The sequence below is a fragment of the Dermacentor andersoni genome, chromosome 5, assembly GCF_023375885.2.
Source record: "Dermacentor andersoni chromosome 5, qqDerAnde1_hic_scaffold, whole genome shotgun sequence".
Lineage (NCBI taxonomy): Eukaryota > Metazoa > Arthropoda > Arachnida > Ixodida > Ixodidae > Dermacentor > Dermacentor andersoni.
The window spans coordinates 147,931,061-147,954,760 of record NC_092818.1 but is presented as its reverse complement, the minus strand read 5'-3'; the positions used below and the strand labels follow the sequence as shown (position 1 = coordinate 147,954,760).

At 45.6% G+C, this 23,700-nt stretch overlaps 1 protein-coding gene and 1 long non-coding RNA gene across 3 annotated transcripts in view; one reads left to right on the top strand and one right to left on the bottom strand.

The window, feature by feature from the left end:
• LOC140218610 (uncharacterized) overlaps positions 1–23,700 on the top strand; it is a 140,532-nt gene that overhangs the window by 21,040 nt on the left and 95,792 nt on the right. The gene's annotated exons all lie outside the window — the stretch shown is intronic.
• Positions 8,175–22,721, bottom strand: LOC126532131 (acetylcholinesterase-like). The gene is made up of 6 exons (XM_050179815.2): positions 22,643–22,721; positions 20,459–20,646; positions 18,033–18,338; positions 14,745–15,793; positions 11,238–11,478; positions 8,175–8,804 (listed from the first exon to the last, which is right to left on the bottom strand). The coding sequence occupies exons 1-6, from the start codon at positions 22,719–22,721 to the stop codon at positions 8,595–8,597; spliced, it is 2,073 nt and encodes a 690-aa protein (XP_050035772.2). The 3' UTR covers positions 8,175–8,594.

The window sequence follows — 23,700 nt, the reverse complement described above, 5'->3', positions numbered from 1 at the left end:
CTTGAAGCGAGCTCTGCACACCTTGTCTGCGGTCAAATGTTCTCCTCCACAGAGGTCACACTTGGGGGTACACTTGTGCTGTTCATCGGGATTTCGAGCACCACATCCCCGGCAGATCCGGTCTGTTGGATCAGGGCAAACATCTATGCGGTGGCCCAGGCGACCGCACTGATAGCAGATATCTATCTGTTTTCTGTATAACGAGCATTTGGCGAGCAGGCCCCCGTAACGAACGTAGTTCGGCACTTTGGGCCCATTGAAGGCGATCACCACAGACGTCGTGTTAGCGATGCGGTTGGCCTCTACAGCAGTGGGATTATATTCGTTGACGATGTTCTCGTTGATTTCTTGAACCGTGTCTCCGAGGGGGACGCCTCGTATGACTCCCTTGGTCATGCCATGGGGGGCGGATTCGTAGGCGCTGACCTCGTGCTCATTTCCTTGGACGACAATCTTGGTGACTCCAACATACCGGTTAGCATTTTCTCTCTTTGAAGTACTGATGACGATGATGTTTTGCTGGTAATTTGGGCATATCACATCCCGGATCCATTCTTCTTTGGTGACTCCCGCCGCAGCGTAAATGGCCCGGCCAACTTCCATATGGCCGACCTTGCTGATATTCAGACCCCCGCGTGGTCTCACCACGATCTTGGTATCGTCTCGGGGCAGTGCAGGCATGCACGCTCTCTTGATTAACGTATCTTTGGCGTTCTCGGGTCTACGACCGGCACCGGAGGGTTTTGATTGAAGTGCATTGGGCAGACCTAGGTCTCGCTGACGTGGTCGGGACTTGCGCTCACCGGCGATGCGCCAGCCCAGGGTCCTGGTTACTTCTTCGGGTTGAATATCCTCCCCCTCTATTTCAACACTCATGGGAGTGGCCATGATGCAGGTAGAGTTCGGAATAATGTGCGTTCCAGCAGCGACCGCCCGTCGGCCGCGGCGGCTAGGCCAAGCGGTCGGCGGAGCAAGCCTAGGCTTAGCGACGACTCGCCTTAGCAACGACGTCCCCATTAACCGTGAGTTTTATCCCGTGGTTAGGAATTTTCTTTCGCATTTTCTGTGGACTGATGAAGAGAGCCTCCGACTTCGTAGCTGAACATTTAAGTCCGGCTTTTTCTAAGTGCTCTTCAATTCTATTGATGGCCTTTTGCAGCGTTTCTTCTATGTAGGCGTCACTTCCTCTATTTATCCATAGGGTGATGTCGTCCGCACAGATCGTATGTTCTAGACCCCGTAAGTCCTTAAGTTTGTGCGGGAGTCCCATCATTACTATGTTAAAGAGAGTGGGTGAAAGCACCGAGCCCTGTGGTGTCCCCTTATTGCTGAGCTCTATCCCTTTCTCCTCGTTACCCCCTCGACTGACCGTTACTGTTCTGTCAGTCAGAAAGTGCTTTATATACTCGTAGGTACGTCTCCCTACGTTTAGGCTATTCAATTGTTCTAAGATTGCCTTGTGGTCTACGTTGTCAAATGCTTTGGCCACGTCTAAGCCAACGATGGCTTTCGTGTCCTTCGTTTGGTGGTCGATAATTTGCTCTTTAAGCTGTAGCATGACATCGCACGCAGATAGGTGTGCTCTGAAGCCTATCATTGTGTCAGGGTACATGTCTTGGTCTTCCAAGTATCTGCTAATTCTAGATTGTATCACGTGTTCCATTATTTTCCCGACGCATGACGTGAGGGATATTGGTCTGAGGTTTTCGAGACTGAGCTTTTTCCCCGGTTTCGGAATTAGGTCTAATTTAGCCTCCTTCCATTCTTTGGGGATTTTACCCTTGTCCCAACACTCTTGCATAAAATTCGTTAGGTTTACTATTGACTTGTCATCGAGGTTCCTCAACATCCGATTGCTGATTCTGTCCGGTCCTGCAGCTGTTCTCGTTCTTAGTCGATTCATCTCGGCCCTGAGTTCTCCTACGGTGACGGGGCTGTCCAAGAGGGGGTTCTCTTCCCCTTTGTAGTCCGGCAGTGTTTGTTGCGGACCACATTTAAGATATCTATCCTTAACTTCAGCGAACAATTGTCTGTTACTGCCTTCGTATTTATACACTAGTTTCTGCATGTTTCTATGCGTCTCTGATTTGCTGCTTTGGGGATCTAGTAGGTGCCTCAATAGTTGCCATGCATTTGATTTACCAATTTTGTGATCCATCTGTTCACATTGAGATTTTTCACTGCGCTACAATCGCAACATAATCTTGAGCAATGTTTAGCGATTTAGCAACACGTCGTAGCAAGGAGGCGTCACTAAAGCGATGACTTTATGCAGCGAGTATCGTAAATGACGATATCCGATTTCAAAGTCTTAACATTTTAACAAGAAGTTTCTGCGTGGAACTCTTACAGATTCTCTAGTTTACTCCAATAACGTCGTTTACCTGCTCTAGATTTTAGCGCATGTTACTGAGTAAGTAAATCGGCAACAACTTTTGTTTCTGCGTGCGTCGCTGCTCTCAATGTAGTTGTGTGTAGCCTCAGTGATTTTTCACAATTTAATTTCATTTATTTACGTGTAAGGCCGCAGCATTAGAGAGATGAGTGGGGCTACCAAAGTACACGAACCCATAAACGAACAGCAAAGTGTACATAACAGATAATACAAACATACGAAATAACCTTACACAACATAATCAGAAACAGTAGTTTTGAAGGCATCAAGAGCTGTTATGGAGGCCACGGAGGCTTGAAGGTGGTTCTAGTTAGTGCTACATTTTGTAACGAAGATATTAAATTTTATGTTGGTGTGAGCGTTGGGTACGTCGGTCTTGAATTGACGGTCATTGCGAAATGATATGCACTGTGGAAGAAAAACGAGACAATCACATAGGCTTGGGTTAAATTCGTAAATTTTATGATAAAAACATAGACGTGAGCTTTTGCGGCGCAATAGATGGTTAGACAGGTTAAGATTTGCGTTTACTCGGCTAACATTAGCAGTGCGAAAATAGTTTCATAAGATGAAGGGAGCAGTGCGATTTTAAATGTCTTCGAGGTTAAGAACCAGCGTGTTAATATATGGGCCCCAGATTGATCGATGATGCATACTCGAGCTTTTAAACAAGTATTCTAAAACAGATAAAGAATGGTCGTCGATATTTAGACCATCAATGAACTGGTGCAATGTATCCGGGACCGATATTAACCTGAAATGTATCTAGAAATGCGCAGAAATCAATTCATATAGAATACAGTCTTACACACTGCATCTATCCTGCATGCGTCGCTGCTTTTTAATGCAAGGACAAACAAAGTATATCTTATTTGTTTATATTTTAGCTGCTGTCGAATCCGACGTATGTAGTAAATTGATGAAACTTTCGCAATTGTATTAATCTCACGAGAGTTCAAGGATGTACGTATATCGCAGTTTATTTAATGTCTGACGCAATACACATACTTACTACTGATACGGCGCTTATTTTTCCTCCCTAAGCACAAAATTAAGAAGAGACACCAAGCCTCTAGTTTTATCTACTTCAACAACTTTCCCGAAAATAAGATGCGCAAGGAAACTTCAGTCCTTTGGAATTTCAGACCTATGGAATACTACTTATCGAAGGGATTGAATGCATTTACAAATTTGAGCCGCATTCTTCGCACAATTTGCTTATGACCATGACGACGACGATAACCATGTATGACCATGACGACCATTACGGACGATGTCTTTACAAGTGCCCCATTTCTATCTGGCCAATTCCTCTTCCTTCAAGGTGGCTCGGAAAGGTGACTAGGCAAGTTGGAAATACCTTGGGGACGCATCCTTCAACGGCACTCCTGTCTCCTCTGCCCATTTCCACCTTTTTGCGACCTATCATGTGGAACTACGTATTTAGGACGTCACCCTTTCAAAAATATTGGACGTTTCCTGCCAAGGCGAGAAACCACGCGATACCACTCCGCATGGACATCTGGGCCGCACGGAACCCAAAAAGAAATGCTGATGGTATTTCATACGTCCTGCAACCACTGGTGCAGTCAAGCACGCAAAACGTTGCCATGATGAACGCACGCACATCAATATCGCAGTCAGGAACGGACAGTGGGAGACATTTTAAGCAGAAACAAGCCCGCACGTGGCGACAGTGAACGCCAAATGACAGGCGAGTGGGACATGCTCAGATTGGCAGCTGGCCTTGCTCCTCACGTTGGTTCTATAAGCCTTGATCTCTCTTTAATAGGCATAGTTATCTTGTGTTTCATGTTTATCTTGCCATTTATCAGAAACTGTTCGAGACATACATAATCCTAGATATAGGTTCTTCTTTCTACAGCTGGTAGAAATAAGCTGTTCATGTTACGTGCAACAAATTTCATTCAAATCGCTTCCGTGGTTGTCTACCTGGAACATTTCTGCGTTTACTTGTATTTGAATATGGAAATGCGAGTTGGCTGGGAGGTAAACCTTGCCCATCATGATGAGTCTGCTTGGCCGGCATATTTCCGAATACTATTGCAAAACCGAGATCTAATTAATTTTGGTAGGAATAGTTCGCTTTGTGGTAGCAAGTGCTGTTACGAATTGCTAGTGAATTGAGAGCTATGCATATCATAGGCGTGAGCCCACGGATGTCGTTCCGACTTATTCCTCGTCCTGGCAACGTGGCACTTTGCTTCGACAGTGCTCTGAATTTGAGTTGGCCAAGTTGTGGAAGTCTGACATCCAATAAAGCGCCCCGCCAGGAGTTAGTTGTATTAACTTCTGCAACTGATGATAGCTAATTCCCCTCTCTCGGAAAACAGAGATCTGAACCTAATGTACAAATTACTGTGCACAGTTCGTCACTTCTTAGAGGAGTGGCTGCAAAAAAACTCAAACGACGGCGACGCTAGGCACCTTTGATACTTTACAACAAATATTAATAATGAATGGTAAGCTTAGCAATACGGTGGTTTTAACCTCAGGGCGCTTAATGCGCATCTTCATTGAAAGCCCATTTGCTTACTCACATTGTGAAACATGACGCTTTGCTTCCCACATGCTACTAGTCCGATAAGCTGCTCTATCGACAACTCTGCACGGCCTGAAAACTTTTCTGCGCTGAAAACAAGTAGAATTATGAATGCGAATTTTAGTGAAGCACACCTGCCTTTGTCTATTTATTGTCTACAGCAGTATGCGCAGTAAAAGATTGCTGTCTCAACGAGATGTGACACGTACGCACGTGAAAATGAATTCCTGCCGACACGAAACGACACGCAAGTTACGAGAGATTTTAATGATTATTCGTTGTTATCAAACGAGAGTACGCATATATGGCCTATACGGAATTCAAGCTTTGGTCTCTGAACAAATGACAAGCCTTAATGCTCAAGCATAGAATAGACTCCATGTACCACAAAAACACTGTTCCTTTTGCATTGTGATACGGCGCAATCTGATCACGTGGCCGAAAAACAAGTGTACCTTCTGCAATACTGCTACAAGACGTGATGAGTGACGCACAAATATTATTGTAGGATGCACGTTTATAATATTTACTTAGGCAGTTCAGTATTTCCATTTTTATGTCCAATATTTTCCTTTATTTTATTTTTGTATTTCGTTCTCTTCCAGGATTCCTTTAGTTAGGTGACTGAACAAGGTTGAGTATGCAATAAATGATAGTCATCGCTCCAATACCACAAGAACTCTTCCTTTCTCTCAATATCTACACCACCACAGCAAAAAAGTCGCAATTCCGTCCGAAGTGCTAAGCATCGATTGCGATAGAAAATTAGTCGACACCTTTACGAAGTCAGGTTAGCAGTTTTATCGACCGTATCAACTTGTAAATATAGGGATACTGAACAAGCATGGTGTCACGCGCGCACAAGCTAACAAGAACACATCCCACTCGATGAGATGTGTTCATCGGGCAATAACTAATTTAATTAAATTTGGGGTTTTCCACGGCCGCGATTTGATCCCGCGACCTCGTGCTCTACAGCTCAGCGACTTAGACACTAAGCGACCGCGGCGGGTAAAAAATTCCGGCACTGATCTTCGTCTCGGAAAGCTTGCATGTAAGGGCACTTTTCGTAAATACCAAGTACACTGTTTTCTTTACATTCGGACAAAGTGTCATTACCAACCCTACGCTTCCTTTCCTTCTCTCTCTCTCTCGCCTGTATTCCTTGCGCTTGCGTACTGTTTACTGATCGTTGACGCTCGAGAAATACACCCGGCGCATTCCGGGTCGCCAGCTGTGTAATTGCCGGAGCTCCTAAAGGTGGTGACGAAACCCTGACCATAGCACACAAAACGCTGACAGTATCACACGCCACGTGGTGTTCCCGTGGTGTTCCCGTGGAAGCTGCGGGAGTCTCTGAAACATTACTGAAGTGATCGCGCTGACAAAGAGGCTGGGTTCGGCGAAAAAAATATAGTGAGAGTTTCTTACAGTACTACCAAGAGGGAAATATGGCCCAACAGCCTGTGCGAGCACCTTTATGTGCCATGATGAGAATGCCGGTATATGGGCAACTCGACTTGGTTCGAACGTTGCTTGGCCTAAAGCATGGTGAATGCTTCACAGGTAAAGTTCTAGTAAAGTGGATTCTTCTCCTTGCTTCACCCGTATTACATATATAGTATATTACTCATATTGAAGGTGAATAGCCAGCTCAAAACACAACGTATACAAGGGCAGAAGTCCATGGGACGAAGCTGGGCTATCAACTGAGTTTTTATTGAAGGGTATATCAAGTAACCTCCGGAAGACCTCCGGCGCTTGCGCGAAAACCAGCACAGAAACTAACGCAAGAACCTGATCTAAAAACAAATCACCTGATATGTTACCACTCAGGAATCGTAATTCTTTTTTTCACGGAGGTTTTAGGATCTTGCGCTAACACGCGTTTCCCTGTATAATGATGTAACAAACTTTGAAAACTTCCCTTTTGTGGGTGAACGAAACGTGCTTAAGTACAGTGAAAAGATATTGCGGATTCTTTTAGATAGCATATCGGGTAACTTTTCCAAGATTAGGTTCTTGCGCTGGTTTTTTCCGCTGGTTCTTGCCCATACGCCGGATGACTGTCAGATGTAATTTGTTATTCCATGCAATAACAATTCAGTTAGCGCACCTCCGTCCCGCCATCTTCCTGTTTACGTTGTGTTTCTAGCTGTTATTCATATTCGACCATGCACCAACTGACCCAGCTTGCGACTTTGTTGTTAATACTCCTATATATAGCATCACATACAATGTAAAAATAAATAAGAAAAACGAAAACTTCTGATTGAACCTTTTTGATTTCTTGAATGCTTTTTTCGTGAGTTTACTTTTGATTCGCTCTTAGATCCATTCCATTGGATGTGGCCTTTATTATCTCGTTTATGGTGGTTTAGTACCAGCACTGTGCCCGTTTAGAATCTGCCTGCTCATCCCACACAAGCGCTGCATGAGATCTGCACTATACCTCTTATGGAATTTTAGGAATGCTGCGAACGGTGTGCGCGCACAAAGGCTCTTGTGCGCAATTTTCATCTTGCTCTGTCTGGTCAATCACCCTCGAGCCACAATGTGCGACTACAGCTACCACCACCACGACACTGCATTCTCTTGGATTTCAGTTTTCCGCCGGTACTGTTGATTCTTGACATAACAATCAAATCATTACGAGCTCTCATGTTTTATGTAAGTAAATGCATAACAATGAAAACCAATTCCGCAGTGTCAGCGCGGGGACATGTTGTATATTTGTAACGCTTGGCTGTGCATGTTCAAGAAGTATCTTATCTCAAAAGATGCAACAAATCGTGCTGGCTACAACTATACCCCGTTGAGATACTCGAATTGCTATGTCGTTTTCCTGGTTAACAAAATGTTGTCGGTATGATTGCCCTCAGCAGCAGTCGGCGACGTTCCTTTGCCGGAGAAGAAAAACACAGTGCAAACCACGCGCTTGTTGCGCCATTAAAAGCAGCAGGTGGTCAAAACTAATCAGAAAGCTCCAACCCAAAATTTTCTTCTTAAGCCGTGAGATTGCGTCTCGTAACAGACATTAAGCCCATGGCGGCTTCAGATTGCTGCTGCAGTAACCGAGCGTGTGGTAATCCTGAAGGTAAACTCTTCCAATTGCTACCGGTGTACATCGTATTAATCGGGGCAACCAATATTGTACTAATCCATAAAAAAAGGAAAAGAAAAAAGGAGCCTTCTGCTCAGTTTTTACTTGCCCCATGCACTCAAGAGCTGCAATGGAAAGACGCACAACATGTTCTGTTGCTGTACACAAAGAATGGTTTGCAGTGGAGCCTCGGTGCGATAAGTCGCTTGCAGGGATTTAGGGACAGGCTAAGGAAGTGTAGGGCAGACGGCGCGATCTCCTGAGGCTTCTACAGTGATTGCACCCCTCGCTGTCCCGGTGTATGTTTAGGACTGAAAGTCTCGTCAATACTGGCAGTCACTTTTCTCAAATCTCGTTTTGAGACATCGATTTCTTTTCTTTCTAAGCAACACAACTCAGGGCGTTAAGAAAACTTCAATCAACAACAGTACAGTAGAAATCGCAGGCATTTCGCTGGCCGCGGAGTCAAGAAACAAGAAAACAGCCTCTCGTCAATCACATCGTTTTAAAGTTATTTCTCTTTGGCGAAATTCCTACGCGCCGCCTCCATCAGAAGCACTGTCCCTGGCACCCGTGTCAATATTGGTCCAGTTCAAGCGTTCCAAATTGTTTTCCCTGATAAAGCCGGCGAGATACTTCGCCCACGTAGGGACTCGGTGTCCGCCGATGGAAAGGCGCGTGATTGCCAGCGGCTGAATCCCTCCTCGGCGGGTCTGATTATTCACCCAGTCTTTGCCTTCTGGCTGGGAAAAAAGACCACACAAGTTAGATAAGCAGGTTTAATACACAACAGCGAGCACAGGCTGTATGTTACTGGCCAACACGTTATTGCAACACGTTTTCGCCGACTGTTATTTGCCTCCACCACTAAAAGCTAACCTAACCTAACGCCAAGGAAACCCGTCAGTCAAGTTGAAGTTTGGACAATAGGTCATAGCTTGCAGCTCTACCATCCTTTCCAAGTAAACCACAAATAAAAAATGAGGTCCTAGAGTGCGATGGAAGCCTTAATTTCGAAACATGTTACGCTAGAGAGAGTGGGAACGACGTGCGGGAGCACTACGTTGTTGGCTGCTGAGGAAAGCAATATATTTAAACAACAGACCAATATAATTCAACCATATCTGTTTCATTCATGCAGGAACCAAGCAAAAATTTAATTATGGAGTTTTACGTGCCAAAACCACGCTCTGATTATGAGGCACGCCGTAGTGGGGGACTCCGGAAATTTGGACCACCTGGGTTCCCTAACGTGCCAGAAACCAAGATAGAGGCCATGGAAATGACTGAAAATATATGACCTAACCAAATTACGTGAATGTTTGGGCGCTTAGGACAAGCACTTGCAAAAGGAATTGCTCCCTTCAATAGGAGCTTACGCAAGAAGAACGTTACTGTTTCATTCAACGAGCGAACCATTGACAATGACGGCAAGGTATTAAAATATTAGAAGTTAGTCGGCGTCGCTTTCTCGGCAGTATAAATTGCAACAACACACTTGGTGTAACCCCACTGAAGACGCACATCAACAGAGCTCGCTGGTCGATCGTGGGCTTTTGCGATCACAACGCTGGCGTGGCAAGGAATCCCCGCAGCCGAGAGCGTGCGTGTTTGTCCAAAAGCGAACATACTGTACAGCCACTCCTTTTACCATGGTGCCGCGCCTCCAGAACTCCACAGATCACGTGACCTTTAACAATGGGGGCCCAGGAAACTCATTCCACTCGGCCTCGCGGTCACATTCGCGAGCAAGTCGGCACCAAGTGAAATATTAGATAACCTTAGCTTGACATTCACGGTCCATTGCGCTCACAGCAGTACACACACACAGCAGCTCAGCAGAAACACTGGCGTGCTTAAGTATGTGAATGCCGGCAACGATCAAGATAGCGGAAAAAGGTGGAATGCTAAATTTGGTTCCGCCACCGACACGATTCCGCGGAGAGCTGACATTGCGCCCCCTTCACTTCGTCGTTTTTTGCAGCAAAATGCACTCCGCGTGATTGGGTGACCACCTCGCACTTCACGCGCGAGCGGCGCATTCGCCTTCAGTAGCGGGACAGCAGGACGGCGGCTACGACGCGAACGCACCTCGAGCGCCCTTATAATTGCTATTTCAATAGTAAACTGTCGACGCTCGAAGGGGAATTCTTTAAATACGGGACCAGACGAGGCATTAACGACCGAAGAGCTTGAAAACTAGTCTTATTTGTGGCAGGAAACATCTCTCACACATAGTGCGCCTATTTTGGTTAAGGCTGAACTCGTATCTTTCAATACGAAATACAGTTAAGCCTGCCTAAAAGGAGTAGCATTGCGTTTTTCTTTTCTCATCGCTCTATCAACCGTGCCAGACTCACAACGTTGCCAAGGGCTGTTCAAATAGAGCTCAAGAACACAGCAATTCACCTGATGCTCTCAGTTGTTAGTAAAACAACTGTTATGTTCCCAAAGCTTTATAAAGTCATGCACGAAAAAACAACATAATCACACAAAGTTATAGGTTCCATTAATCTGCGATCAATTGTCCTCTTTAGGTGGCATTCACAATGCCGATTTACAGAGGTCGCGCGATCAAGTTGGTCGCAATAGTCGAGGCGTGCAGATTTTTGGGCTAGTTGGTTCGTTGCATCAATTGAAGCCATAACGCTGGATTGACACGGACAAGAAGGACGAGAAGACATGGGCTACACGTCCTGCCGTCTTCTCGTCTGACGTCCTGCCGTCTTGTCGTTCGACGTCCTGTCGTCTCCTTTCGATACCGCACGTCCTGTCGTCTTTCTTGTCCGTGTCAATCCAGCGCACTTCAATTGACGCAAAGGTCGCTTCGGCCGAAAAGCGGCAGTTCCAGGTCAGTCTCTCGCTACTAAATTTTTGAACTCCGCAAGCGGAGTCGCAAAACTGCTGAGCCAATCATCGGCGTAGAAGCAGCATGATGGAATACGGTGGCGGATATTTAACGTTGCCATGGCGGTGCATGTGGGCTTGAGTGGCAGCTATCACGAGAAATTTTGGTGGGGCGACGAGCATGAGACGCTTGCCGGTGGTAATATCGGGCGCGGTGCAGTCGTTCTATTGTCGCCATGTCGTGGTCGATCGCGCGACCTTTGTCTATCCCCGGCATGAATACCACCTTAGTGGAAATGCTTAGTAAATAACCTTGACGCTGCGTCTACCTGCATTCGCTGCAGCTGTATCCGGGTGTCATTCAGGACGTGTTCTGCGGAGTCCTGAGTCCTTGTGGCAGCAGCAGAGTAATTCGCGTAAACCGCGTCCCACTTTTGGCAGGCTTCGCCGAACGGCAAACCGTCCCGCATCACCAGTGTGGTGGCATTTTCCACAACCAGGGTGCGGACGTTGCTATTGGTCGTCTTCATCCAGTGGGCAGACGGCGAATGGGAGCATTTCTGTGGATTACTGCGAAGAACACGAGCGCGTTCATGTGGTTACGCCGAGGGACGCCGACACTCAACCAAGGAATGGGCGCCTAAGTACTGAGCTCTAAAAGGACGGAGCGTGCTAGGGGGCTGAGACCGAGTCAGCGGTATTGAGAATCGCGTGGCCTAGTCAGTGGCATTTCTTTTTTTTTTCGCTTTCCAAAGTCAGTTAATTAGTAGAAACTATTTGCCGGACCTTTTTAAATATTGGCTGCAGTAAGAAACTGCCAAATAGACAGTTGTAGATCGCATTTAAATATAGACGACTGAAGTGTCTGCATCTAAGTACCATTGATGGAGCATTTGGTGCTTACCCTTAAAGAAAGCCCACGAAATACAATAACCGCGTGATGGTGCCACTATTTCAGCGCCCCCGGACGACCTCGCGCGAAACGGGCGCACATTGCGAGCGGCGATGGTGGTGTGTCGCACTTCGAAGTGACGTTGCATAAACGCGTCGTTCGCTCCACTTGTGGAATGAAGCCCGAATGCACAAGAGAACAGAAACGCAACAACAAAAAGGAAGATCTTGAGCTTGAGTAAATCTTGACCTCAGAACTGTTTAATCGGGGAAGAAAAATGCCATTGTCATGTTCTATTTTATCGCGATCACATCTGATTAGCGAGAGTCGCTGGCGCGTGTCTGGCGGCCACCGGGAACGCCAAGCTCTTCCCGGGCAGCGCTGCCGAGACCAGAGGATTTTTTTTTTCTTGATCGGTCGTCTGGGAGCGCTGAAATGTGCCGCTATCACACGCTTGATTTTCTACTTCGCGGGCTTTCTTTAGGGCCAAGTACAAGAAGCTACACCAATGGAACTTAGTTGCAAACACTTCAGTCGTCCATGTTTAAATGTTATCTACAACTTTCGTATTAGCACTTTCTTGGTGAAGCCGATATTTCAAAAAGTTGAAAAATCGCAGACTAGGCCGCAAGCGAATAAAACGCTTGCAACAGAAGAGACATTCCTCGTGTCACGGTAAACTTGAAGAAGTAATGTGTGCATTCGTAGAACATACCTGCAGGTGAAATTGCACTCATCGAACAATTACTGGACTCGAAGATTAAATAGCAGAAAGTTACGAGAGTAGTTAACGCGTCTTTTCCAGCATCAATATAAACTTCAAATTGTCAGAACAAGAAATTGTGTGCGTATTTTGAGCTGTAACTTTGCACGCGTGTCATACAAAGGACTTCTGAATTAAAACTTGTGGTAAGTGGACAATGAGAGAAAAATAGCTTCAGCTTCAATAGTAAAGTTCGCGTCCACAATACCAAAATAACCACTCTTATCCTGAGAGGAGGTTTTCTATGCCAGAACAAACTCAAAATTAAAGGTGGGTGGCGATGACACTTGGCACCGTTTCGCCGTGACGTCACGTATATTGACGGTGGCTATTCAAACCAAGTTACTTGGTTATTGGCAAACATCGACCACATTTTATTCAAAAGAGTCCACAAATGAGCTTAGAAAGTTTCAAGGACCTGTGCGTCGCCACAACAATAAAAGTATCAGAAAATACTTCTTTGTTCCATGCGCCGACGTTCCAGAGCTGAGGTTGTGACGAGAAATACAAAAAATTGACGCTGGGCCTTTGTTTTCCCTTTAGATAATCAACCTTTTACCGCATAATTAAACAGTTCTAAATAAAATGCTCTATCAGCCTCAACTGATTTACGTGTGCGTTAGCGCGCGCGCGCGCGTGTGTGTGTGTGTGTGTGTGTGTGTGTGTGTGTGTGTGTGTGTGTGTGTGTGTGTGTGTGTGTGTGTGTGTGTGTGTGTGTGTGTGTGTGTTCGAAAATGGTAGAGCTTTAGTTATGAGAGAGTGTGCTTTGACCTTTCAGGAGCAGCTGCATTGCAGCGTGCTCGGTTGGAGAAATTTAGAAGCTCTAAGGTCTCTGCAGAGGATAGAAAACATTTGCTTGACATCGTTCGTTGTTCAAGAGGGTTGAGAGGGTTATGTTCGCATTACCAGCTTTACTGAAAGTTGGGTTGTGAGTATGCAAAGTCGCGCATGTCTGACAGTTCATTAAAGCGAAACTTTTTGTGTCTACTTTCTCCAGGTATGGCGTGGCTACCTGTTTGGTTGGTCGCTCTCTCGGAATATATATATATATATATATATATATATATATAACGACCGGTAAGGGCAACCGGCTTATATCCTTGTCATTTTTTGTTAGTCACTTGTGAAGTGTTTCATTTTCTCGGGTGTTTTGCGCTTGTGGAATTTAACGTTGTAAACTTGTAAAATATTATTATGATATATTTCGCCGTTGTTACATGTTTCAGCGTGGTGAATTTCTTGCGCGTTCGACAGTGTTTATTCTCATAATTAAGTAGCTCTAACTAAAAGCATAAGATGGAATCTAATAGGTTTTAGCGTCGTCGCTTACAGAAAAATAGCGTTGAATAAACGCTTGCGACAAGTGTTTTGTCAGTTTTACTTCATTGGCTAAAACATATACAGCTGTCAACCGGAGCGTTGAAGCCTGCGTTGCGCAAACTTTCTTTAAAGGGAGAGTAAACAGGAAAAGTAATTTGAGCTGCGTTAGCAAAACACCCTTCTACAATGTCACAAATACCAGACATGCCATGATAAATGGCTTAGTAAACGAGAAAATAAGCACGGTGGAATGACCGGTGGAGACGTCACCTTGAAGGTTTCGCACCAACTCGCCGTGAGGTCATGAATTATAACGCTGTGGGTTAGGCACCAGTTTAATTTTTATCTTTGAAGGCGGGGCAGCATTGTACCTAATGTAAGGAGGGAATGAACTTCGCAAGTTTGGAGAACATTACCTGCGCCACCATTTCTATAAGCACGCTAAAATAACTCGACAACCCTGGCGTCACAATGTAACACAGGTGCTGCGGAGTTTGCGCGAAATTAAAGAAGAAACACAAAAAGGGCGGGGGGGAGGGGGTGTTGGCCTTCATTTCCTGTTGGAGCGAATCAACACGTTACCGAGAAATTGACAAAAATAGTGTGCTGTAAGAATACTTTATGAAGTATAAATTGATTTTGTGTTTCTATTTAGAGTCTCTCTCATTAAGGTCAAGAGAAGCTGGAAGTCAAGACTGATTCTTTAACTGCACTGAACGGCTCATTCTGGTATTAGCACTCATGCTGCTTTTTTGGGGGTGCTTGTTTTACGAGGTCTCTTGACTTCTTAGCTTAAATTAATGTGATGCGGACAGAACTGTTGTGAGTGGTTGCAAATGGTTGAGCTATACATAACCTTACCCTGTCAATGCGAAGCAGGACAATAAGATGGCGAGATTCTTGGAGAGAAGAATTTCCGTGTCCCCGATGTTTATCTTCTCCGAACGCAGACTCTGCAGATTTCCCGACAGGTAGAGCCAGTCGAGCATTTGGGGCGAGCCCATCCAGTACGGCCACCAGCGGAAGTTTGGAACGTGCCGGAAATAGTACGCGTAGACGTTGGGGCCGCCAAACCGCCGCTGTCCGCTTCGCGTGTAGCTCTCTATGAATCGCTTCACCGGGCAGTGCACCGTAAAGTCGCCAATAGCGCGCGCGAGGGCACCGACAGTGCTGCTGGTGTCATTGCGCTGCAGGAACGTCTCCAGAGTTCGCTCGTCGATTCTGATGTTGTGGTGCCTCAGGTAGGCCTCCAGGATGTGCGAGGCCGTCCCTCTGTCGATGTCGGTCTCGTGCTCGACACCGAAGAAGCTGAGCAGGGCGCTCGTGTATGCGCTGCCTTCATTGTCTGTGGTGCCGACCAGAACGTCCTTCCCGCTCTCGAAGACACCGCCATCCGCTTCGCCGTATTCGACCTGCGGGGATCTCCGGTACAGGTCAACTGGAGTTCCGCCGAGCCAAGGGTTGAACGTTGCCACAGCCCCGCCAAGCGTGGCCCATCGCAGGTGCTCGAGCAAGCTTTGCACCGACTTCATCTTGAGACAGCTGGTGATGTGCTCGTCGGAGCCGGGTGCCTCAACTTCGTCGCTGCAGAGAAGCTCGTGAGAAATGTCGCGTATTATGCTGTCCGCATGCATGGGCATGGGACGGTACGGTGAGCCGCTCAGCAGTATTGCACGGTTGAAGAGCGCCGAGCTAGTCGGAGACAAGAGGTGCAGGCCCACGGCGGTGGCGCCGGCCTCGTGGCCGAGGAGAGTGACCTTCTTTGGGTCGCCGCCGTACGACGAGATGTGCGTGCGCACCCACTCGAGCACCAGGACCTGGTCGGCGATGCCAGCGCCATGGGTGGTGTTATCGCCAGGCATCGTGTAGAAACCAAGCATACCGACACGATAGTTCGGAATAACAATCACCTGCATTGGAGAAAGAAATCGTTTTCTTTTAAGCGCGTTATTGTTATAAATAGCGGCAATCTCTTCTTTGCTTAGTTGTAATAGGAAGCTGTAAGTCAACTAATGCTCGATGCCTCCATACTGCCACACTAACTAAACTGCAATGAGATCATTTATCCGATTGATCTATTTCATAAAATTTATATAATTTCTCTACGCCTCTAGTTTTGTTCACTCATTCCCGTTCTGATAACCAATGAATTGATACTATGCCGTTGCTACAGAGGGGTAACAGTATTGGCGATGCTGCTGCAGGTCGTCATTATGCGAATGCGCGTAGCTAGAACAAATCGCACTTTCATCAGCAGAAACGAATCGTGCTTTTATCAGTAAAAACAGATATCACGGTAACTTTGCTCTGACGTGGATTACCTATACCGTCGATTGCATTTACAGGTGGATAGGCCCCACTCTCAGACTCTCATTTCCTCTATACTGATCAGAAGTAAGATGAAATAATAGCGAGAGAAAAGCCCATTCTTACTGATCCGCAGTAACAGATGCAAGTCAAGTAAAAATAGATGTATAGAAATTGTTAAATAAGGCCCACAGCGCTTATTTTCTGGGAAACAAAAATTGTAGGTATTGTAACGCTTGGCATCCTGAGGCTAGACCCACCGAATTTTCGCTGTCCTCCCAATATATACATGCGACTTATTTATATACTAATAAATTGAGATGACAGCATCGGGGACATGCATTGAGAAAGTATAACAAATGCAATACGCATTTTTTTTTGGCACCAACAACAATGTATGAGGCCACATCTACTATGTTTTCAACATTCCTAAATAAGAAATACATCGGGCTGGGCAATTGTGTTCTTAAGGAGCGCAGGCATTTTTTTCATCAGTGTTTCCTTACAACTTATTAGAATCGTGATGTGGCATATGCGTCATGCTTAAAATAACAAGAACTATTTTGTACGCTCAGGAAAGTGTCTTTAAATGAAAGATCTGATATACAGTGTTCGCCAACATAGGGGTTCATACAAACACTCAATCACACACACACACACACACACACACACACACACACACACACACACACACACACACACACACACATACATATATATATATATATATATGCATACCATAAGAAGCCAATAAACAGAGACAAGACAACATAGGAGAAATTACTTGTACTTACTAATTGAATTAAAGAAACTAAAAATTAATGGAAATGAACGAGGATGAAAAACAATTGGCCGCAGGTGGGATACGAACCCACGTATTCGCATTACACGTGCGATGCCCTTGCCAATTGAGCTACCGTGGTGTCGTTTTCCCGTCTATTTTCTGGGGTATTTATGACTTTTTACTATTACAACTAACCCTGGGAGTGTTAGCCAACGCCACCACTCACAATCCTTGGGGGCGAACGTGGAGCATCTTTTCTGCCGCAGGCGTCATGAGTACGGGATCTATTAGGTGACGGCAACCAGTCAATAAACCCACACATGCTACCTGAAGGCACCAATGTTGCCGTATTCGAGACCTTCGTATGATCAACTGGCCGCAGGTTTTCATCCACATTTATTTCCAATGATTTATCATTTACTTAATTCAATTAGTTAGTACAAGCAATTCTCCCTATGTTGTAAGTACAATTTCCCCTATGATGGCCTTGGTGTCTTTGTTGGCTTTGTGTGATATGATGAATAAAAATCGGGCCCCTCGGTTTTCTTTGTTCTCTTTTATGTACATCACGAGGGTCCATGTATATATATATGTATATATGGACCCTCGTAATGTACATGAAAGAGAACAAACGGAAGAGAGGGGCCCGATTTTTATTCATCATAGCACTGCTGAAAGTTACACAGAGCTCCAAATTATTTTCTCGAAATATAGAAACATCGTATATCACAGCATACGCATGTAACATTATATATATATTAGCTGTCATATTCAATCTTTCTATATTTCGAGAAAATATTCTGGGATCTCTGTGCAACTTTCAGCAAGTACCCGGGCACGTAAAGATGGAACGGACCTTATGGCAATATCCCTTAAGTTCTTTTGTCACGATGTTCATTTACGTCTACACTTTAGTAAAGAGAGCGAGGTCAGTACAATAAAAAAAAAGAAAGAAATGACCTCACACGAGGCACGAGACACGATGGAGGAGTTCCGATAGGCGGACATGGAGGGGCACATAATGCTGCTCATTGGTATAAAGCAACAGAGGCCTCCACCTGATTCCAGAGGGAGGCCATGACCGATCCGTCGAACAAATCGTAGTCGCCGCTTCCGCCGGACATGAAGTTGCCGCCCACGAGAACGACCACAACGGCCTTCGGCGAGGCGTCCTCTTCGCCTTTTCCCCTGAGCGGAGTCCAAACGTTGAGGAAGAGGCAGTCCTCGAACTGTTCCGACATAGGAAACGGGTGCGACGGGAACGCATTGTACGCGCCACGGGCGCACGGCTGCGGATGGTCCTGCATCTCGTCACCGGTCACTTTGGCCTCGTACGGCTCGGCCAGGCCGAAGCGCTCCGGTACCTACGATGAGCAATACCACTGCGAACTAAGTGGGATGCAGCGAAGAACAAACAGTTCTCTTGTGTGACTGCGCGGTACAATCAGAGTGTTCGCTCATCATCGTGATCATTGCTGTCGCTATTCTTCTCTTTATTATTATTATTATCACGTCTATATTGCAGGACGATGAGCCCTCCCAGCGTTCTCCAATTGCAGCCATCTTGCTCCAGCTGACCCCAACTCGTGCCTGCATATTTCCTAATTTCATTACACCACCGTATTGTCTACCTTCGTCCACTACGCTTGCTTTCCCTTGGTACGCACTGTGCATCTCTAACCGACCACCGGTTATCTTGCCTACGCATTACATGACCGGCCCAGCTCCATCTCTTTCTCTGATTGCCCACTAGGATATCAGCTACCCCATTCCCGTTTGCTCTCTGATCCCAACCTCTGTCTTCCTGCCCTTCAACGTTATGCTTCTGATTTTTCGTTCCATCGCCCGTTGCACGATCTTTAACTTCTGAGTTTCTTTATAAAACTCAAAGTTTCTGACCAGTATGTTAGTGCCGGTAAAACGCCATGGCTGTACACTTTTCAGAGATAGCTGTAAGCTGTCGTTCATTACACTAGTAATGCTTGCTGTTTAGGCTACAACTCATGTTATGGTATCGCTAAAAGACAGATATGGAATACAAGACAATGAAAGCAGTTCTTTCTATAGGTCTAATTTGTCTGCCTGCGCTTCGATGTCATCAGCATTTCCCATGTTTCGTTTTCTTAGATTTTGTGAGGGAGCCTGTGATTACTGCGTGATTAATATTGCAGTGACCCTATAGTTACTATTAAAATAGCGCTGATTAACCAGTATGAGACTTGTAGAATCAGTACACCTGTGCAACAATCCGGGCAGCTCATACTGGTTACAGTAAGCGTGTAAAGCCCAATTACCAGGCAGTGTGCACCAGCCTGGCCGCCTGATTGCGACTGTTACCATTGTCCTCCTACAAGAGTGTGACTTTGATCCATGAAAAGAGCGCAGAACAGTTATGGATACAAAAAAGCGCTAAACGAAAGAAGTCGCAAGTGCGAACATTCATCAGTGAACTGATCCCGTACTGCCTGCCTCACCTCACTCTTTCAATTTGTTTTTCGCTGAATCCAGTGACACTCCACATGCACCAACAGACCTACCAAGCTACAATACTCAAACACTAAAAGCTGCAGTTAATCGCGAAAGAAACGCGACCAACTTTTTGCTGCGCTAATGTTCTTTGGATTACATTACGTCGATACAGTTTGAAGCAGTACACAATCCCTAGCGCTTGTGTAAGCTTTTATTTTCTTGCAATATTTCTTAATACAGTGATTATCTGCTGCTTTCGTTTCACAGCGATAACTTTAATTAGGAAGCGTAGTACAACGTAATTCAGTAGCCTTGGCGTTTTGATGCACAAAATAAGCTTTTCATGGCCCGTACGAGTACTTCGCTCATAATATTCATAATTGCACCTCTTGTATAATGGAACACAAGGTATAGCGACATTGTTCTAAAGTTGCTCTTAAGTTAGAGAACTTTGTGCATGGATACCCTAACAGTGTCGAATTATCGTCATAACGAAGCTCACCTGCTCTTGCGACCAGATAAAACTGGCCTTTATACAAGTATTGTTACGAATAAACTTTGTGGCATGTCAGAGCTCATGCAATAAACGCAGTGCCCTTGAAGACTGCTGGCACTGAAGGGAACTCAAATGAACGAAACTCAAATAGTATATAACGGTGGTCTGAACACACCCTTTAGATTATTTTCCTGAAGGACTCGCACTGTGACGCAGTGACGATGGCATTCTCATGATGGACACGAAGCCGTGTGTTAGGTACCTCATCGTAGCGATCGCATTCTGATGGAGGCAAGATCTAAAAGCGCTCGTTTAGCGAACGATTAGAGGCATATTTTTGGGCTAGTGGTTATTGGCGACAAACTGTCAACACATAGCAATCGATATTCTGTACGTTCGTGCGCGTTCCACACCAACGTGTAATTAGGCGCGACTTCTTTCATTGATGCTCACTGCGCAGCCAAGTGTGGCTGGGGAGTGCAGCCAACGATTGGCGAGCGGCGCATATATGCACGTTACCTGGGCATAGCGCAGGTTTAGGTATTGCACCACGCCCCGGTCCATGACGCTGAGGAGCGTGCCGCCGTGCACAAGCCCAGACGCGTAGTAGATGTTCAGGTTTCTGTGCTTGTTCGCGCTCAGCTTCACCATGATTTGAGTGAGCGCGTACGCAAGGAAGCCGAAGACAACCAGAGCCGTCGTTGCTGCTGCAATGTAGATTCGGATCGCGTTTGATTACTAAAATGTAGTTCTTGCCCCCTGTATTAGCAATGTATGCGCGCATCGAGACAAAAACGCTCAATGTGAAATGCAGTAGCATTGTTTATAGTTACAGTAGCCCTTGCCAACAACTATAGGTCAAGACAAGACACTAAATTTCGCGTGTTCTTGGACGGTCGTGGCGTGAACAGCCCTCTACTTTCACCAACAAGACGGAGACAGTCAAAAAAAGAACATTGTTCATATGCAAAATGTGCGCTGTAACGAAATAGAACAAACGCTATTACAATAACATCGCGACACTCGAACAGCAAGTGCCTTGCGAAAACACACTCGCTAGCGGCAGCCAAGCTATTTCGTACGCGAGTAAACATGTCAAACACAGAAACTGTGTCAATACACAACCGTCGAACCATTGAGAAAAATGTGTGGCATTTAGACGAGAAATCTTGATTCAACCAAATGCAAAAACCAAACTATACATTCCCTGCCTCGAATGTAAAAAAAAAAAATGTTATAAAGCTGTAAAGCTTTAAAAACTGGGGCACCCGGTTTAAAATGCGTAACTATACACGCAAAGTAGATAGCGCCTGTCCCGCATAGCTGATTCTGTCTAGAGCATCAAAAGACTACAAATGTTATATATGTCTGCAACTTAGGTGAAAGTGACTCCTTAAGTGTAACTTTATCTCTTTTACAAGTCCCAGCTGGTGCAGCTTACGTAATTGTATTCATATTTAAATGCGCAAGCATTTATATGCCTACCAAATGAGGAAACCTTTCTGTCCGTCCGTCCGTCACGTAAGACGATCGCTTTCAAAGTAGGGCCCGCAGGGGCGAACGAATTTACCTTCGTGTTGCCTCTCGTTTCAACGCGAACTAAGCGGCGAGAACACAGCGCACACGAAGCTGTGAGCACTCGGCGCCCTCTGTCCGCATTGCAGATCGCTTTCAAGATGGTGCCATAGCAACCGCGTCATACGCAGCTGCCCCCGGAGTATGTTTTATCACGGTTGGTAATGGTTCGACGCGGTTGGATAAGGCGCCATAGGAGCGATTACGGCTTATAATGATCGGAGCGTCATCAGCGCACGTAGCGCCACTACCTGCAGTAGATTGCGTGCTTCCAATTCACCTTGCGCCGCCGTCCGCAGCAGTTCGTGTCGCAGAAGCGCTGTAGTTTATACTGGGCGGATCAAGTTTCACAACAATGATAATGACACCGGGCGGCGTGGAGGTGAGCCAGTGGCAGAATGCCTACGCATACTTAAACAGTTCCCAGAAGAGGTTCTGCGCGAATTATTTTCTTTTATTTTCTCTCAGATACAGTTCTAAACTTGATTCTTCGATAATGTGAAATTTTGAGATTTGCATAAATTCTATCAAACAATGATGGCCTTCAAAGAAAATTATACCCTCTAGAGGCAGCGGTATAGGGCCTTTTCTTTTAGATGCAACAACTAAACCTCATCAACACCAGTGTAGTGGACGCCGAGAAAAGCGACTTCTTCAGTTTCGTGTACATAAATAGTAGCTCATGACGTAACGCTTTCGCTTGAATCATGTACTGCCACTGTTACACTACATGTCTTTGGCTGCACGAAATTGCGCTATGTACAAGCTGTTATGGTATAACTATATTCAATGTTTAAAGATTAGGAATCTTTCGTACTTATACATGGGTGTCTCAACATTGAAGCCTCGTACTGCGAAACAGGTTCTCCTTTGTCGCCTAGGTGAAGTTTTCCATTCCATCAGGAATTCATATACCTAGCAGGTCGAGTTCAGTTGTCAGATTTAAAAAGCGGACACCGCCGACTACAACAAGGATAGACGTAATTTCTATAGCATTTTATACCACGCAGACAATGCATTCTGCATAATCGAAAGCGCGTAAGCCTTCCATTTTCACTAAGACATCGGGTATATCTGTTTTCAAATGAGACTGAGAACGGATGCATAGGACCACATCTCTGTACTCACCGACAATGTTGTAGGTCTTGCGAGGAGCTGCACCGGAAGTGATGATTGTCCGGTGGTCGGAATCGCTAGAGCTCTCCATTGCCTCTTCAAAAGCTCAGCCCAAAACGCCACGAATGAGAGAAACTAAGCTGGCAAAAATGACGAGAACAAAATGCGAATGCGTTCGGCAGGGCGTGCTCAAGCGTACACACTTCGTCCTTCTTCATCACGCGTTGCGTGCATATACCGACAGTGGTGGTTGACCAGAAAAGTGCAAAAGGAAACATAAAAAAATAAGTGTTCACAAAACATCACATACACTTTAAGTTGGTTTCCCTCCATATGGGCTATATTTCATTAAAGCGAAGCTGATACTTCTTCCCAATGCAAATACCACTCAACGGGCTTAAATAAATTAAGTATGCTGGCCAACAAAGTAGTGCGCTTAAGCGCACCTTTTTTCTCCACATTGCAAAATAAATTTTTACCCAAAGCCATACCATACAATGTCGGACCATAGCTATCTCTAAAGTACACCGACCTCTTATTGGAATAACGCGTGGCACAGGCTACAGATCTGAAACTTCTGCAGGCTGCTGGAGTTTTCGGCCGATGACGTCAGAAATCAAGGGATCCGGTTTCTGCGACGCTGAGAACATCTTTCGTAGTTCCCAGTGCGCAACTGGTCTTAGAATCTCCCTTCGCATATCGTTGGAGCAGAGGGTTCGAACTTTTGGGCAGTCAAGCATCGAACGTCGATCGTATGGTTCACGCGCGTTTGCAGCGTCTTCTCCACAATAGTCACCTACACTCTAAAACAAATTTATACCCTTTGGTTTGTATCTTGCGACACAACAATAATAGTCATCTGTCTTGTCCGCATTTCTTTCTTTAACGCTGCGAGATGGGTACCTCCCAGTAACGAATGGCATGCGCGTTATCAGCATGAAATAGCATTCCCGACAGGAAAGTAGCGGGCGCGGTGTTTTCAAGAAAGGGAACGCAAGCAAGGCAGATGACGATTATTGTTGTGTGGCAGATATACACCCCAAAGGATGTACCTTTGGCTAGGAGTGTAT

What these genes read in the sequence shown, in the direction of transcription:
- LOC126532131 (XM_050179815.2), bottom strand. Translation starts at nt 22,721, where the DNA reads ATGGAGAGCTCTAGCGATTCCGACCACCGGACAATCATCACTTCCGGT. An exon ending in CAAGACCTACAACATTGTCG is followed by an intron (nt 20,647 to 22,642) that starts GTGAGTACAGAG and finishes TCTACATTGCAG; the next exon opens with CAGCAACGACGGCTCTGGTT. An exon ending in TAAACCTGCGCTATGCCCAG is followed by an intron (nt 18,339 to 20,458) that starts GTAACGTGCATA and finishes TGCTCATCGTAG; the next exon opens with GTACCGGAGCGCTTCGGCCT.